Source organism: Morone saxatilis, unplaced genomic scaffold (genome assembly GCF_004916995.1).
Source record: "Morone saxatilis isolate NCDOM2014 unplaced genomic scaffold, NCSU_SB_2.0 Contig20, whole genome shotgun sequence".
NCBI lineage: Eukaryota > Metazoa > Chordata > Actinopteri > Moronidae > Morone > Morone saxatilis.
In genome coordinates this window covers 8,566,307-8,582,863 of record NW_023339763.1, presented here as the reverse complement: position 1 = coordinate 8,582,863, position 16,557 = coordinate 8,566,307, and the positions used below count along the sequence as shown (strand labels likewise).

Sequence of the window (16,557 nt, the reverse complement as noted above, 5' to 3'; positions counted from 1 at the left end):
GATCTGGTAGAAACAGCTGTGAAACTCCATGGCAACCAGATGCAAACAACTACAAGAATGCACAGAGTTGATGTTACATTTTCTTTCTCTCGCTCACACACACACACACAAACAGCAAAAGAGAAATCACAAGCCTCTTCCCTATACATGCACATTTTCCATCATCTTGCCAAGATTCCAGCAAACAAACCCCTGTTTACTGACATGAAACAACACAAATGTCTTTTTTCAGACATTGGGGACATCCTTTTTTATTCATCAGCACAGGACAACCTGAATATTGCACTGGCAAAAAAGCATGATGTTTTAGTGAGGGGCTCAGAAAAGCAGTCATTATATGATGCAGAAAGACACAGATAGAGAAAGAAGAGCTAGAGGCCTTTTGGGAATGTTAAACAATTCAGTAAATCGGGCATTAAGAACAGCAGAGCAGGTCAAAATATTTGTTTGCATGCCTCAATGTCACCTTCAAAGGGATTTGAACATCCTACTGACATTGAAGGGTTACAGTACAACTTAGTCCTTTATTTTATACTCACAATATTGTGATTGGCGAAACGCTCTATGGTTCCACCATCTGTTCGCCCTCTGATGAATATTAGTGAGATATGAAATGTATGCTAAAAGAGGTCAAAATATGTAAACCCTCGATTGCTAGTGATCATGTCCTTCATGTGAAACATTACCAACGTTGTACATTACTTAGATAGATTGACTTGCCTCACGTGACAGTCAATAAAATCTTTTCATGCATGAAAAACAACTTTTTTTTTCAACTTTTTTTTGCTTGATTACATAATTGATATAAAACATGGTGGCAGGCCCAGTAGGAAAAGATGTACCAAATGTCATGAGTGCTATCCATGGTGCTCCTACTGCATGCCCTGGAGCACACACAGGGACTACCTCAGGAACACACCAGAGTTCTCGCAGTTCTTGCCAGCAGGCAACTAGGGACCACCATGGCAGCGTAATAAAGAGACAGATTATTTCTGAGTTCAGAGGGAGGTCAAACTTCAAATATAAGGGTTTCAAATTGATTAACAAATGCCAAATAAATGAATCAATCTCTACAAGTTGACAGGAGGAACAGCAACACAATTGACAGAACTAATCTACAGTTCCTAACTGGAAAAATATACCTTATTTACGGAACACAAAGTACCCTGTAAACTATCAAAACAAAAAACGAGTCAAGTAATTCAATCACTATCACAACACAGCTATAGAGGTGGGGCATAATAGGTTTATTGCCAATTATCAGCTACAAAGGAGGTCTGACATTGAACACTTTGATATGTGAGTCTTCAAAGCTTTGCCAGGGCCAAATAATCTGTGCAGGTGCATCGATTCAAAACTGTAAAATGACCTAATATGTCAAGGAAAACAGACGGGGAAACCAAACATTCTATGTATCAGATACAAACTGCATTAACAAAGAGCACAAACTTTTTTGGCCTTTCTTGTGTTAAATCGGTGCATTTCTTTGCAAACTGAAGAAACGTATCATGACCAGTTTTTAATCCATAAATGCATTGCCCCAGATTTTGACGTTACCTCTCTGACAACGCAACACAAATTTTGGGTAATACGATACAAGACAGTGTAAATATATTTTACATACATTTTAATTGGATATTTGACATGTGTGGGGGTTTATGAAGTGAATTATAAACCAAAAATGCAGCTGCCAAACTAATCTTTGTCTCTCAACAATTTTATATCAACCCCCTGTAGATAGCAATTTGTGCAATGGGGCTGGAAATAAAACATTGATTATTACCCAATTCAAACAACGTTTAATTTGACTTTTACAGCGCCCCCATCAGGTGAAATAGGGTTCAGGATTTTATGTCATTTTTTAAATGGTAAAATTGATTACAATATCTAGTGCGAACAAATCAATAAAATCTCATCAGACAGTCATCATTTGTTCTACTTGTGCTCTTAGTACAGCACATTTAGCATCTTCCTGGCTGGATCACTTCTGCTCCCCTCCTCTCTCAGGCAGGAGAGCCGCTGTAGGACTCCTACACAGGGCTCACTGCTCTATAGCATCCGCCTCTGATCCCACCTTATCCATGGCGATTCGTGTCCGAGTTTACACAGTGGCGCACGTCCTGCTTACCAGTGCGTGGAGCCACAAGCGTGCATGGCTGCGAGAGATGTGCTGAGTGTAGGCTTCAGTGCATACTGCCCTGCTCCATGCATCCCGCTTCCAACCCCGAGGCACAGCACGGGCACCGCGCGCCTCTCAGTGTATTATGCCACGCTTCTCGTTTTCGTCAGAGGCCCGAATGCGTTGGAGATCGATGCCTGAGCAACTGTTGGTGCAGGGATGCATTTATAGCACGGAACCCCCCTTTTGTGTGGAGAGAAGCGATAGTGAGAGAGGGGAGTACATTCAACACAGTGGACAGTCAGAGAGAGAGGGAGGGAGGGACTGGATTCATCAGTTTCAGCACCATGGACAGAGTCACCAACTAATAGTGAGGGTTTATTCTTTCTTTTCTTTTTCTTTTTCTTTTTTGAAGGAGTGAGCAAACGGTGAATCTGTTCTGTTCCCTCAGCTGTCCCCTGGGACCCGCCAGGCAGTACTCACCAAAAGAACAGTGTCATCTGTCTTTTTCGGTATCTCCCTAACGTGCAAGTTCACACCCATGCACGGAGGCGCTTATGTCACTGATCAATATCATTATTTTACAATAAACACATAATAAATGAAGCTACAACACAACGTAAAGCCTAGACATAGATAATACGAGCTGTATTGGTCCCATTAATGTCTAATATGCGTTGAACTTTATGAAAGTTTGAGTTGGTCAACTTAAAAACCTACTGATTCAGAAAGCTGAGAGCTCTCTCTAGCTCTAGCTCTGCTTAGATCCACTAGGAGCTGTCCAGTCCAGACTTCCTCTGGGAGCCCCCGAACAGCCATGCTGGAGCAGCGGGGTTAAGTGCCTCGCTCAGGGACAGTTAGATGAGTTGGCTGACGGGTGTCTAAAGAGCGAACGGAGAGAGACAACCACACCCACATTTTCCACCTCGCCCCCGTGGAATCGAACCGCCAACTTTCCCGTCAGAGTCACCGCTTCTAAAACAGCCACATTGGGTGTAAAGAAACCAGGGAGACCCCCGTGTGAGCCCTTGAGTAACTTGTAGTCTTGGTTCTCCTTTAAATTTTCTCTGTGGCTGGGTACTACATTTGCCACTACCATCAGCAGCACCGCTGCTTCTTGATGTTGTGGTCGGGAATACGCATGCGCCCGGCATTGGAATTACTGCACTGGGAAGAATAAGTTGGACCTCGTCTGTCTTCACCAAAAGAGAAAAAAACACATAACATAAGTATGGCAGTGTTCAGAATAAGAAGAATAATGTGTTTTTGCGTCTGGTTGTTTCCCCTCGTAGTGGCCGTGGTGTGCGCCCAAAGGTAAGAGAAAGGGTCGGAGGATGCTCCACTCATTTTTACTAAGTGTGACTGTGTTACAGACGGCATGGAAAATACTTGGACACTTTCAGGCTCAAGAATGTCTCGTATTTACAATATGTTGTGCACCCTTTCTCTCTTTTTTTCTTCCATAGTGCCACTGTCAATGACCCTAGCAATATGTCTTTGGTTAAAGAAACCGTGGATAGACTGTTGAAAGGTTATGATATACGATTGAGGCCAGATTTCGGAGGTAAATGAACTCGTTATTATCACCAACTCTGTTCGAGTTTGCGCCTTGTCAGCCTGTGTAATCGTACAGTGTTTAAACGACTACTACAATCACCGGTAACTCAATTCGATTTGCAAATTTCGCAAAGTAAAGGAGACATTTCTTATCGGCTCCAGCAAGTGCCAGAGTCGGAGATATTTTATACGATACAGTCGAGGGGAAATGTGTCAAAACAACCCAGAGTGCCGACATAATGGGAGAACACATGAGTGATGTGACTGAAGGATAAACGTGCACGATAAAACACACCAGCTCATTTATTTGAATGAAAAATGACTCGTGGCTGTCAACTCACAGTATACGTCTGTTGGAATTTTATACAAAATAGTGTCCATTCTTGTTCACGTCCACGGTCCAATTCAGGTGTTCACTGTGACTGGAATATGTTTGAAGCTAGATGATTTAATGTCAACAACTTTTAGGGGAATTGCCTGCACTTTCACCGCAGCTCAGCGCGTCTAATCCCACCCGAAATGAACACTGTAAACTATTATCTGGCTGACAACAGCTACAAATTCACAACTGTTTTTCTGTGTTTCTTATGTGTCAATGAATCATAGAGGCTGCACCTGATGTACAGTATCTCTGTTGCTTGCCGTTGTTTTGATCTGCAGGTCCTCCGGTTGGAGTGGGGATGAATATAGACATAGCCAGCATAGACATGGTATCAGAAGTCAATATGGTAAGTAGGCCATTATCACCTCACCTTTAACAATGGGCGATCATTCTGGACTAATGATCCCCGCTTTGCATAAAACCTACCATGGGAAATACCCTCCCAAACCACTGGGGAAACCCCTCTTATTGCACGTCATTGCGCAAATGTGTCTTTTCCCCGATCACTTGCATCGACTTGTGGGTCTGAGAGCTCAAAGGCAATGATCGTTTTGTTTGAGGGTGGATCGCATGAATTCAAAGTCTCCTGGGTTTTGAAATTGATTGACATAGATAGGACGCTTTGTTTTCGGTCTCATAAGCTGGACGACTGCTTAATTTGCTCAGCAGGTACACAGTCAAGCATGACTAAGTTCACAAAATCAATGATTTGGGGGGTTATTAAAAGTTCAATCCAATCACCTCTTCATGCATTATGGGAAAGTTAGAGCATAAGCACAAGTCTCAACGCCGACATATATGTTGCTTTATGGGAATTGATTTAGATTGTCAGTTATAGCTGGTTTATAAGTTGCTTTAGCACTGGGAAACATGACAGTAGAACTTGTGAGCTGTGGTTATGAGAAGTGGAGATTAAGTTTTGCTTCATACAAGTGCACCTCCTAGTGATGAGATGTTAGAACTGCACCTCAGTATACAGAGAAACTCAAGGATGCATTTTATCATCATGCAAGGTCAAGCTTGACACTTATCATGCAGTTGACAAGGTGAGCAAAAATGGATATTTATGGTAATATGCATGAGATTTTGTCCATTGTGATCTGTTTAAAAAAAAATCTTTTGTAACATTGTCCACTTTCTGTGGTTGACCTTTACTGTTGGAGTTAGCAAGTTTTCATCTTCTTTGTACAGATGTGTCCTGCTGTTGCAGTTGTTTTGGTGTTACTGGCTGTGATGTGAGTCATGTTGTAATGTCATGGAATGATTACATACAGGAATATTTTTGGCAGCAACACCCAAAGGCTGTTTCTCATGTTGTTATCATTGTGCTCCTGTAGACTATGTGTGATGAGAAAACAGATGATGCAGATGTCTATTTGCATGTATTTACACAGAAAACCTGCACAGGCATAGACACAACCATGTACACACACAAGTACACAAATACACAATGCGGGTTTACACAGCCCTCCACAGTGGCCTTGGATTCTTAATTAAAGGCACATTTTCTCTGTGTAACCGATGCAAGAGCATGAAAGCTGACTTACGTTGTGTATTTGCATGTGTGTGTGTGTGTGTCTGTGTGTGAAAGAGTGCTTTCAAGTACAGTTTGTATATTGTAATTGTGGACCTGGGATGTATTTCCAGGAATCAGATACTAAAGTATTATGTAAAATGTTATTTATATCTACTAATCATCCAAGGCATGAGAGCTATTTCATCTAATTTATACATAGGATTTCTCAGCAAAAAGGAAGGTAGTGATTTTTAAAAAACGTTAAATGACCACAAAATTGTGTTAGGATACAAATAAATGTTGAGAGAGTGAGAATGAGGAAAGATGACACAAGCAAGACTTTTAGCCGTGGTGTTGCAAATCTATGATATACAGTAATACTTCCTGTAATACATCCTATAATTGAGCCAACAGGATCACTCCAAAGTTTGTTGTGCTTTATTTGTCTCCTCTGGGCTACAACTTTCAGAAAAAAAAAATATACCAGCTTCATTACTCCTGCTCAGACATGGGTTTTTATCCATGCAAACCCACACACGGCCAAAAAAAAAAAAATCCCACTCTCCATCCAAACATATAAAGCCAGTGCCGCATAGCTTCTTTGATCATCCTGTTCCTTTGTCATGTTTGGACCACTAAACACCCTCTAATGTGAAAGGGGAGTCATTACCACCTGACCCATTGGAGTCTCATGAAAAGAAGAGGCCACATGTGTGCGTAATGGTTTCGGCATCTTTGATCTGCTCCCCTTCCTATAAATGTAACCACTTTTCAGGATAGCAGCTGGTGTAGAAGCACTTTCCTTTCTTCCATTTCCTCTCCCCATCTGGCTCTCTGTCTGCCACTTATTTTGGTGCGGGGATAGAACCACCCTGTGTACTTTCTTTAGAGAACAGATAAGGAACAGGGTTGAGGATAATGGAGAGATGTCACTGAGGGATGTATCCAACAGTGTCCCATTAGCCATTATAGCAGACGGGGACACCCGTGCTTTGGTGTGTATTAACAATATGTTCTTCTATCACCAACCACAGATTTCTGTTGAAGGCCTCACTTTAAAAGCAGAGACGTGAACAGGTGATAACATAGTGTATTTATTAGATTTTTCCAAAGGGGCCATTAAAATAAGGAACTGCAAAGAGGTTTGTCTTAAAGCATCTGTTTTAGCACTTTGTTACTGATGTCACAGAGCAGAAACCCATTTGAAAACAACATAGGCCTGTACCTCACTTTATATGAGTCACCAAACTAAGTATGCAAGCCTTCAAGCGTGAGTGGCCCAGAGGACATTAAGTCCTCTCCAGTATTGGTCACGTAAGCAGTTGTGATGTCCAAATGCGGAATCTGGATTCAAGCATGTTGGAGGGCATTAACCCAAAACCTCATGCTGCTTTTTCTTAGTTAAAGACAATCCTCTAAAAAAAAGGTAGCAACTAATGACTGTTTTGATGTTCTACATGTCACTTTGGCCCGGAGCCAAACATGGAATGAGGAGGCTGTGGCTGGTGTTCATTACATACCCATGAAAGGTCACTTGTTCCTGCGTGTCAGAGCCAAAGTCCCAAGCCTTCTAGGGTGAAAAAGGATAGGATATGATTGTGTAAGACCTAGGGGTCAAAATTTTCAACTCGGTGTATGTGACATAGAGAGAGATGGGGAAAGATGGGAAGCGAGAGCTGACATTAACAAGTTACCATGTGGAGAGCCAGAAGCAGTGCTGGTGTTGGAGGGAAGGTCATGTACCTAGTGCTGCTGAGGGTTCATTCTGCATGACTCAGAGGTGGACACATAGAGAGGGACACACACTGAATACCAATGTCATGTTAGACATTCAACCCAAGGCAAGTTGCTTCGCAAGCCTTAATTCATGCACCGGTCAAAAGAAAGAATGGAAAATACGTACAGTTGAGGCATTTGTTGATTCTTTCCTCTTCACTTCTCCCAGCAATTCTCTTTTGTGCACTTTCTCCGCTGCCATTTAGGTCTCAATGTTTGCTTATGGTTGAGCTTCTGAGCACTTGAATCCTGAGCCAACAGTTTTCACAGGGGAAGAAATACTCCTATCTGAAGATGAACTAAAGTTCTTATCCTCCTCCAAAAGGCAGAAATACCATTATTGATGCACATAAAGGTCAAGAGGAGCTTATTGATTGTTGGAGAGGGACTGTGAAATTCAGAGCCCCCCACTTTAGTACCCAGTTATTTCACCTCTCAGCAGAATATACCTGATGGGAAGTCTGCTATAAATGCATCAAGACTGCACTGGAAACTAGGCCTATACTATATATTATACAAATGTGATACATTATAATGGATGTTGGCTGAAAGGCAAAGAGATTATTGCTTGCCATATGATAATAAAAGGAAATAAATATTGTGGAAGCACTTATGTGGTATTGCGTAATATCTCATCCAGACCTGAGAGTTTTAAAATGATATTAAGTCTGCATCTGTAGTTGCGTCTAAATCATTTCACAGCCGCCTTCAATATTCTGTTGCTGATGCGAGCAGAACTGTAAATTGATGAGCAGTCAACATCAGCTAAAATAATAAGTCAATATAATTGAAATAGATTTTAATGGCATAGATTGAAGCATTTAACGTCCAGTATATAATGGTAATGGTAGGGGCAGTTCTAGAGAGGTGGCCTTGGGTAATACAAAATGCCTGGACACCCTAGCTGCCTCTTCAGTTGAGTTTCAAATGCTGTCAAATTTAACACTTTCATTTAGATTAATTTTAAAGATAACGTGTTAAAAAAATGAAATGATTCTAAATCTGTTATGGCCACATTTTAAACTAATTGACAGGCTCAGGTCCAGTGTGTAACATTTAGGAGGATCTATTGGCAGAAATGGAATGTAATATTCAAAGTTTAAAGTGTATATATATATATATATATATATATATGTTTTTGTTAGCTTAGAATGAACCATTTTTATCTGCAGATGTTGCGCGTTGCCTTCTATGGAGTCGGCTATGTTGAACCATTTTTGGCACATTTTGCAGCCACCGTAGGTTCTCCTTGGTGCTTGGAAGGGGAGGGTGAATTGAGGGAGTCGTAATCTACAATTACACCACTAGATACCACTTAATCCTATACACTATACTTTTAAATTCAGTTGCAAAATACATGTATTTGGAAAAAATACAAAATAAATTCCAATGTCACTTTTAGATATTTATATTCTATACATTCCAAGCCAATATTGATATATGTCATTGTTTCCAATTAAATTGGCATTTCTGCCACCCCTTAAAGTCTCTATGCCACCCTCTTGATACAGTGACACTATTCCAAAATTATACAGGATTGATCACTGCAGTCTTTGTCAGAACTCAAATTATCTCCAAACTCCTGCTCCATGATGGTTGCATAGTAACTAATGAGAGTGTAGAGGCAATGTGTGTGAAACACATTCCAATTGTGGTGGAAAGAAAATAAAAATGAACGTGGGAAACTCAATTAAAATGTGCACATTTGTGAAGGCTCACAAACTTTTTTGTCTTTCAAAAAAAAAAACTGTCCATTAAAATTATCTCCACACTATCTTTAAAACTCATAATAATTTAACAAGCAAATGGGGATTGGCCATAGTCCCCAGACATAATCCTGGGTGATAAAGTACTTTAGACAAGTGTAGACAAGTATAGTTTAAGATATTGTTGTAACGTAGATTCAAAAAGCTTTAGTTGGTTATTGTGCAGCACCAAGAGAAGCAGCAAACAAAAATCAGCACAAGAAGGCTTTTTTACTTTGGAGAAGTGCAATGGTTAATCACACTAATCAAATTCTTGAGTTGGCTGTAAAGGGTAATTACAGTACCCAAAACTACTGCATTAAAGGTTTTTGTTGCTGAAGTCCTTTGGAGTGACTGTTGCAGTGTCCCCTTCTTATCCACAGTCTATATTAAGCCTGCTAGCATATAGGGCAGACATGGACATACATACACTTAGAATGTCTCTAGTGAGGTCGTACACTCTCTCTCTGTTCCTCATGTACGTATACACATTCATAAATCCTAATCTGCTAGTCTCCAGTCATGTTTCCTCATAAAACATAGGCACCAGGAAAGTAGCTATTCGAATTATGTAATGGACAGAGCAGAGTCAAACTCAACCAGCAGAGTTCAGCAAGGATTTAACTTGGGGCTGTAATGCAGACAGTCAGAGCGAATACGATGTATGAAGAAAGCCCAGGCTTTAACGATAACAGTATTGATTTATTTTGGCTGCTTAGGATAGATGATAAATTGGTTTGACTTAAAAGACAACCCAGACTCATCTCTGAGCTCCTGTTCCAAGACAATTTCATTAAATATTGGCTTGAATATGATTTGAAATACATTAAAGGATACCAATTGACTTATGGTGCAGTGTACTAAATAAAGCACATCATTGCATATTCAATAACTGCATGTGGAAAGTTAGGATGGTCTGGATCGAAGAAAACACTAGACAATTTAGACAGTAAAAACACAATCGTCATTGAAAAACACGGCAGAGACTGGATGCAAGTAATTTCAGTCATTTAAATGTGCAATGAAGAAACTGAATTAATTACCCATGCAGCACAAGTACGAATACTGATAACTTTTGCAATGAGTTGACAAAACTTTTAACCTAAAATGTCCAGTAGGTAATACGTGGGACGATCTATTGGCAAGCATAATATTCATAGCTATGTTTCCATTAGTGTATAACCTCCTAAAAATAAGATTTGTTATGTTTTTGTTACCTTGGAAGGAACCTTTAATATATACAGACAACACGGATTCCACTCGGTTTTTTAGAACTTCTTGCTACTGCTATAAACAACTTCATCCAGGAAGTACAGCTTGGTCACTGTGTAAAGTGTAAAGGTGATATGAATGGAATCACACATTTGAACAATAAAGGACCTGAATTTCTCTCTTTATTGTAAATTAATCAAATGTGCCCAATGTAATTCACTTCCTTCAACTCTTCACTGTCCAATGCACAGAACTGCAGTAACTCCAGCTGACCTGGAGGTCAGTAGAACACATTGACTATGATACCAAATATCTAGCTAATGGTAGATTATGTTTAGCATCATACCATTAGTATTTGAAGGGAACATTTATTTTTTTTATTTTAGTCTATTTAAGTCCTTTATTTATTAGGCTTTGGTATGTGGCGCCCCGTAGGTGGCAAACATTTTTAAGCCCACTTAATCTTTTTTATAACCCTTTCGTTGAGCTACGTCTTTTCCCCTTGGCTTTCCCTTTCCCACCTGTAGAGCTTGGCAACAACCTGCTCCACTTATCAACTATTCCACAAAAAAGACAAAAACAAGAAACATACACAGAGGCTATATACATTACATACAAATACAGAGAATACAGCAAGCTTGTGCAGAGGAGAGTCACAAGGGATGGTTGAGGGAGTGAAGGAGGAGTGGATGGATTGTGTGAGTAGAGTGCTGAAACCCCCCATGCTACAACTTGTATTATTCATGCTGGTAGGTTAAGATACATATGCCTCTCTATAGAGTTTTAGTAATCTATTTAGATTACACTCGTGTCACTTGAATGCAGTAAAAGGACAGACATTAAGTAGGTGTAGTAGGTAAGTAAGTGTTTGTATACTTAAAATAGGATTTTTATGTCACCAGTGACAATACATAACATATGGGTAGGTGTTTACTCATTAGCAGAACCAATTCACTTAATGTAAGGAATGATGAAGGTGGTGGCTGTGTTGCTGGGATGATGATGATGATGATGATGATGATGATGATGGTGGTGGTCATGATGGTAAAATAAGGAAGCAAATACAAAGCTTTTCCCCACTTCATATGGGAAACAAAAAAAAACAAACTTATACTGTACACATTAGATCAATGTGTGCACCTGTCTCCTTACTGCAATCCTGTTCAGATTCAAGTTCAGGTAACAAAAGTCATTGCTTTTAGTGTGGACATACGACTTGGCATTTTGTTGTTGGTACTTCAAAGCACACACAAAAATAAGAATGCTGTATAGGAATGTCCAAGAATGATGTTTCAGCCTGTGATTCAGACTCATTTTAGTCATAGCATTATTATCAAAGCAAAACTCGGCAAATCTAGCTCTGAATGTTGCCTGCCTGTTCCTAATACTGACTATAGGTCATATCCTAGAGCCATAGAAGCTTTATCATCTGGCTTATTCTTCTGTGCTGATTGTTGTTCACAAAAATACTAATATATATATATATATATATATGAGCCACTCCAGGTGATGTGTTTCTTCATTACAATGAACATGAGTACTGCATTTTTGATACTGCATACACTGCCCTGTTGCAGTAAATACTCACTAGAGTACCACATTTGTATTAATCCACAACTGAACATAGTCCCCAACAAATGCACTATTCTCTCCAGTTTCAGTGACATTGCTAATAACTACAGTGCCCCGTTGGTAAAGGAAATAACTAAATTACGAAAAACTAAATAATATATCTGCAACCCTTTTGCAGAAGATTTACTTATCCAATAAAGGAACTAATGGTCAATATTAATGATTAACCCAGATGTTAGTTAGTATTTACACTTTTTCTTATACAGTAAAGTTTACTACAGTGAAGTAGTACCAAAATAGTTATCCTCACACAAATACAGTAAAATCAATATACAGAGATTACTAAATAATTTCAACACCAGATCATAGAGTTGGAAGCCAAATCTCTGGAGTTAATTAAGTATTTACTTGGTCGGTAGGTGGGCTAACAGTTGGAAACAAAGTCAATCAGATATGGCAAACAAGTCCAGACTACTGCAAGTGATAGGCAGTAAATCAAAAGCCAGGCAGATGGCCATATACAAACAGGTACAGACAGGGAAAACAGAATAAAGGCTGAAACAGTAAGGCAGTAAGGCCACCTGACAACATAGACAATCTGGCACAGGCTAAGACAGTCGCTTCTGGGTGAGCGGAAACTCTAGAGCAACAGCTGGTGGGCAAGTGAGGAATGACACGTTCAAAAGAGGTCTGCATTCAGAACACTGGGACTAGTGAAAGGAACTAGAGGCAGAAGAGGGCGGAGAGGTAGACGGAGCAGCTGTCGACATGACAAGATTACCACAGGTTTTTGAACAGTCCAAATCTCATAAGCTGTGTGTACAAAGATGTCTAGGTGAATGGTGACTGAACTACTAGACCGCCATTATTTCTGTTCTCACTGCAGATATCTCTTTAGATCTCATCAGTAGTCTGTACAACAGGTTTCTGCAGTTACCCAAACATTGGCTTTTTGAACACTTTTAAAATGTACTTTTTTCCATGTTCCACCATAGTGTGCAGCCCACTTATATATTAACTATATGTTGTGCTTACCATATGCTTTCTCCTCCAACCCTTTCTCTCCAAATCTTTTGCATTTTTACCTAGTGCCACAAACGGGTTTAAAATTATTATTATTATCCATTGTATTTTCATTCAACATACCTCATGTTACATCAGTTTCGTATTTTTGCCTGACAGAGCCGTGCTTATTTAGCTTCCATTGTTGTGTATTTTGTGTAGACACAGTGTAGAATAACAATTATGGGGTAAAACAATTATATAACTGAAAATTCAGCTATTATAGAGCGTGTCCTCACCCCTTTTCTCAGTTCTGTTTTACAAAACAAGCTCTCTATAATATTTTGAGCTGACTCCATTAAGCCACATTAAGAACCCTGTAGCAATACGTTTTTGTGTCTTGTTGTACAACACACATTTGGATATATTTTGAGCATAATCTGCAACATCTAACATTGATAAATGGAGTGACATACACCCATCACAGTATACACAAACAGACACACACACACACACACACACACACACACACACACACTCATAAAACACCAGCGTCATAAAGATGTACTGCTTAGATCGTTATTAATGTTACAGACACTTGCTTATTGTACAATTAGTAACACAGCTCTAAATGTCAGGGGAAGGAAGGCGTGTAATCAATTCCCCCAGGTTAAACAAGCTCACTAGTTAGGCATCTGATTCACTGTTGCCCGTGACAGTGAATGATGAGGTGAATGTTTAGCCATCAGACAACAGCCCATTCCCTGCAGCTGTAGGTCTGTTAAACAGCGGCATCTTGTTTTCTTGTTGGTGGGCAGAGCGTAGGGAATTGACAGCATATTGCCATTGTGCAATTCACTCATTGTAGGGCAATGATTTCCACACCTGTCATATGTCAAGCTGATGTTGTTCTCTTCAGCTGCATTGGCTCATCCTCCTGTTTCTCTGTAACTCTCCGTTAATGACACAAGGCTGGGGCTCTGCTGCAGGGGGGATTAGACAGAGTTACAAATCAAAGTGGGCTGGCCTACCATTTCAGAAGTCATCTCTCAGTTCACTGGCCCCACTTTTCTCTCTGTGCTTTTGCTCATACTCACCAGCTCAAGTTTTGGTTTGCTTGTTGTGGTGAAAACAATACCAGTCACACCTGCTGAACTTCACAAGAACTCAATGAGCATTAGTGTGAACAATCTACATGCATGGAGATGCCTTAGTAATCTAAGGCAATGAGAAAATGCTAATATACAATAGTTGCAGTTATTCATACATAAACGACCAAAATTGTGATAAACTATATTTTTTATGTAATCACATTTCAAATTTTGGAGGCAGTGCTATTGCATACAAAGCCAATGGAAAGTAGGGCTGTTGGCAAGAATCTGGAAATATAAGTGTCACAATGCAGGGGTTACGATTTAATATTTTGCGGTATATTGTGATGCTAAAAATCTAATTTTAGGAAAACTGTCATAGTATACAGAACACACCACCATATGCATTAAATGATGGGATGAATAAACAAAAATGGTCTGCCATTCAAAGTCACGCAATGATTCACTTTCTGATTGAACAATTTAATGTTCTTATTTCACAACATAATAATATAATTAAGACATTTTGTTGTGTTACAACAATGTCAGGTTTATTTTCATTTCCACTCTGCAGCCAAAATCTCAGATTTTACAGGAGTACAGTTCTATCTCTGTTGCATAAACAAACTTCCTGTGACTGTATGTGATATTCGCTTGAGCCCATTTGGTTGATTGGAAGCAGAAGCCTGCACATGCACAATTAAATATTTAACACAGAATCCTCAAACTGAACTCAGTATACTGAGTCATCAGTGTCACTGACCAAATCAGTAACTATAAGCAGCAGAGCTCCCCTCACTGGTGATTGAAAATGCTGTGTCAGCTCAGCTCTGATATACAGTACATGACTTACTGGATAAAAGCTTACCACGAAGAGCAGAACCAATCATGATTTGATAACTCTGTTGCAAATGGTTGCTGAGCCACTGAGTTTATAAAGAGTGCTTTTATAGGTAACAAGTTGAACCATCAGCTCAATATACTACTGAACTGACAGTCTGAGACAGTGCTGCATTTCATGGCTTTAAGAAGAGGGATGCTAACAGTTTATTTAAGTAAACATACTTGCTTTAAGCTAAAAAAATGTATGAGCAGACAATATACAGTGACAAATCTTTGAATTGAGCTTAAGGAATCAACAAACTGACTCCATCTCTAATTGTAACCAAACCACATACAAAAATGGAATAAAGCATTTCCCTTTCAGACCATGTCAATTATTTGTAGGTGTAGGTATATCGACTTTGTTTATTTTCAACCTCCAAGTAATTGAATCACTATTGGTGAGTTTACAATGATCAGATGCATTGATGAGTTTTTTCATCAACACTAAAACAGATAGTTTCCAACTAATTTAAACATTCTACTGCTCCTACCTTGAGTGTGTAAGCATCTGCTCTGTGTTGTTTTGTCGGGATAACACTCATCATTGTGTGGGACCTATTTTTAGATTGTTAATCAAGGTAACATGTTCAGACTGACACACTCAGTATGATATCCCATAAAGTGTGAGTAGAGTGAGATTGCTTCATTTCGGCTCATCCATCCGCAGTGACCTAACAGAGGTCAAAAACTTGTGTGTGTGTACGTGTGTGTGTGAGAGAGAGAGGAAGGGTGCATGCAGGTGTGTGTATTTGGTTTAGTATTTGTTGTTAAACAACAAAATAGTGTCTCAGCCCTATGGGTTCTAGCACGGGGGTGTAACACAGAGCTACTATCTGTATCTATATATATGTGTGTTTATTTCACACAAAATCTGTGTTCCAAGTCTGTATTGGGATTTACTCCAAAAAGAGAGAACATAATTATAAATTGAGTCTAAATAAAGGCTGTGTAACTGTTGGTGGCCAAGCAAGTCAGAAAATCCAATTGGACCATATTGCATATTTTTTTCTTTACAAAATGAAGGTTGTACTGGAAGCCGGCCCAGATGTAAAATAAAGTTAATGTGAACTGTCTATCACAATGAATGAGAAATCCACTGACAAAGAAATTTTCCACAATAGCTCATGAGGCCATATTACATAATCAAAAGTAAATGAATTCATGAATTGGGGGTTCTGTATGCAAAGAAAAAAAAATAATAAGGAACCCATTTATAAAATCCGAAAAGGTTTTTGTAATTTTGCAGTAATTAGAAAAGGGTCCCTTCAGTTTGTCATCTTCCTGTCACTGTTCCTGGGCAACAGTCAAACCTTATCCTGCACTACACAACAATGCTTAAAAGTTATTATTATTATTATTATTATTATTATTATTATTATTGTTGTTGTTGTTGCAGTATATTTCTTACAGTTTGGTAAATCTGCACTATGAAAAGTATTGCAGCTTTGGCTACTAGTAATTCCTATTTCACTGTAAAAAAAAATCGCCTGGATTACATTTGATACTAAATAAAACGTCTAAATCTGATGATAGGAGACAAGAGCTGAGGTTATGAGAAGCGCCTTTTTCATTTATTTCTAAGTGGATTTATCCTAGATGGAGATCAGAGATACTGATATCGCTGCAGAAAGGTACTTCCTTTGATTACAAAAGAGTCATATGATGTACATGTTTTTTTTATTTGACTGAATAATGACTGA

The 16,557-nt window shown here is 39.2% G+C and overlaps 1 protein-coding gene across 2 annotated transcripts in view; it reads left to right on the top strand.

Annotated features, from left to right (window-relative positions):
• Positions 1-3,116: 3,116 nt before the first annotated feature.
• Positions 3,117-16,557, top strand: part of LOC118331599 (gamma-aminobutyric acid receptor subunit beta-2) — a 66,713-nt gene continuing 53,272 nt past the window's right edge. For both annotated transcript variants that reach the window (XM_035666640.1, XM_035666639.1), the window contains exons 1-3: positions 3,117-3,433; positions 3,586-3,683; positions 4,337-4,404. In XM_035666640.1, the coding sequence (XP_035522533.1) occupies positions 3,351-3,433; positions 3,586-3,683; positions 4,337-4,404 (249 nt within the window). In that variant the 5' untranslated portion in view covers positions 3,117-3,350. The remainder of the gene's footprint in view (positions 3,434-3,585; positions 3,684-4,336; positions 4,405-16,557) is intronic.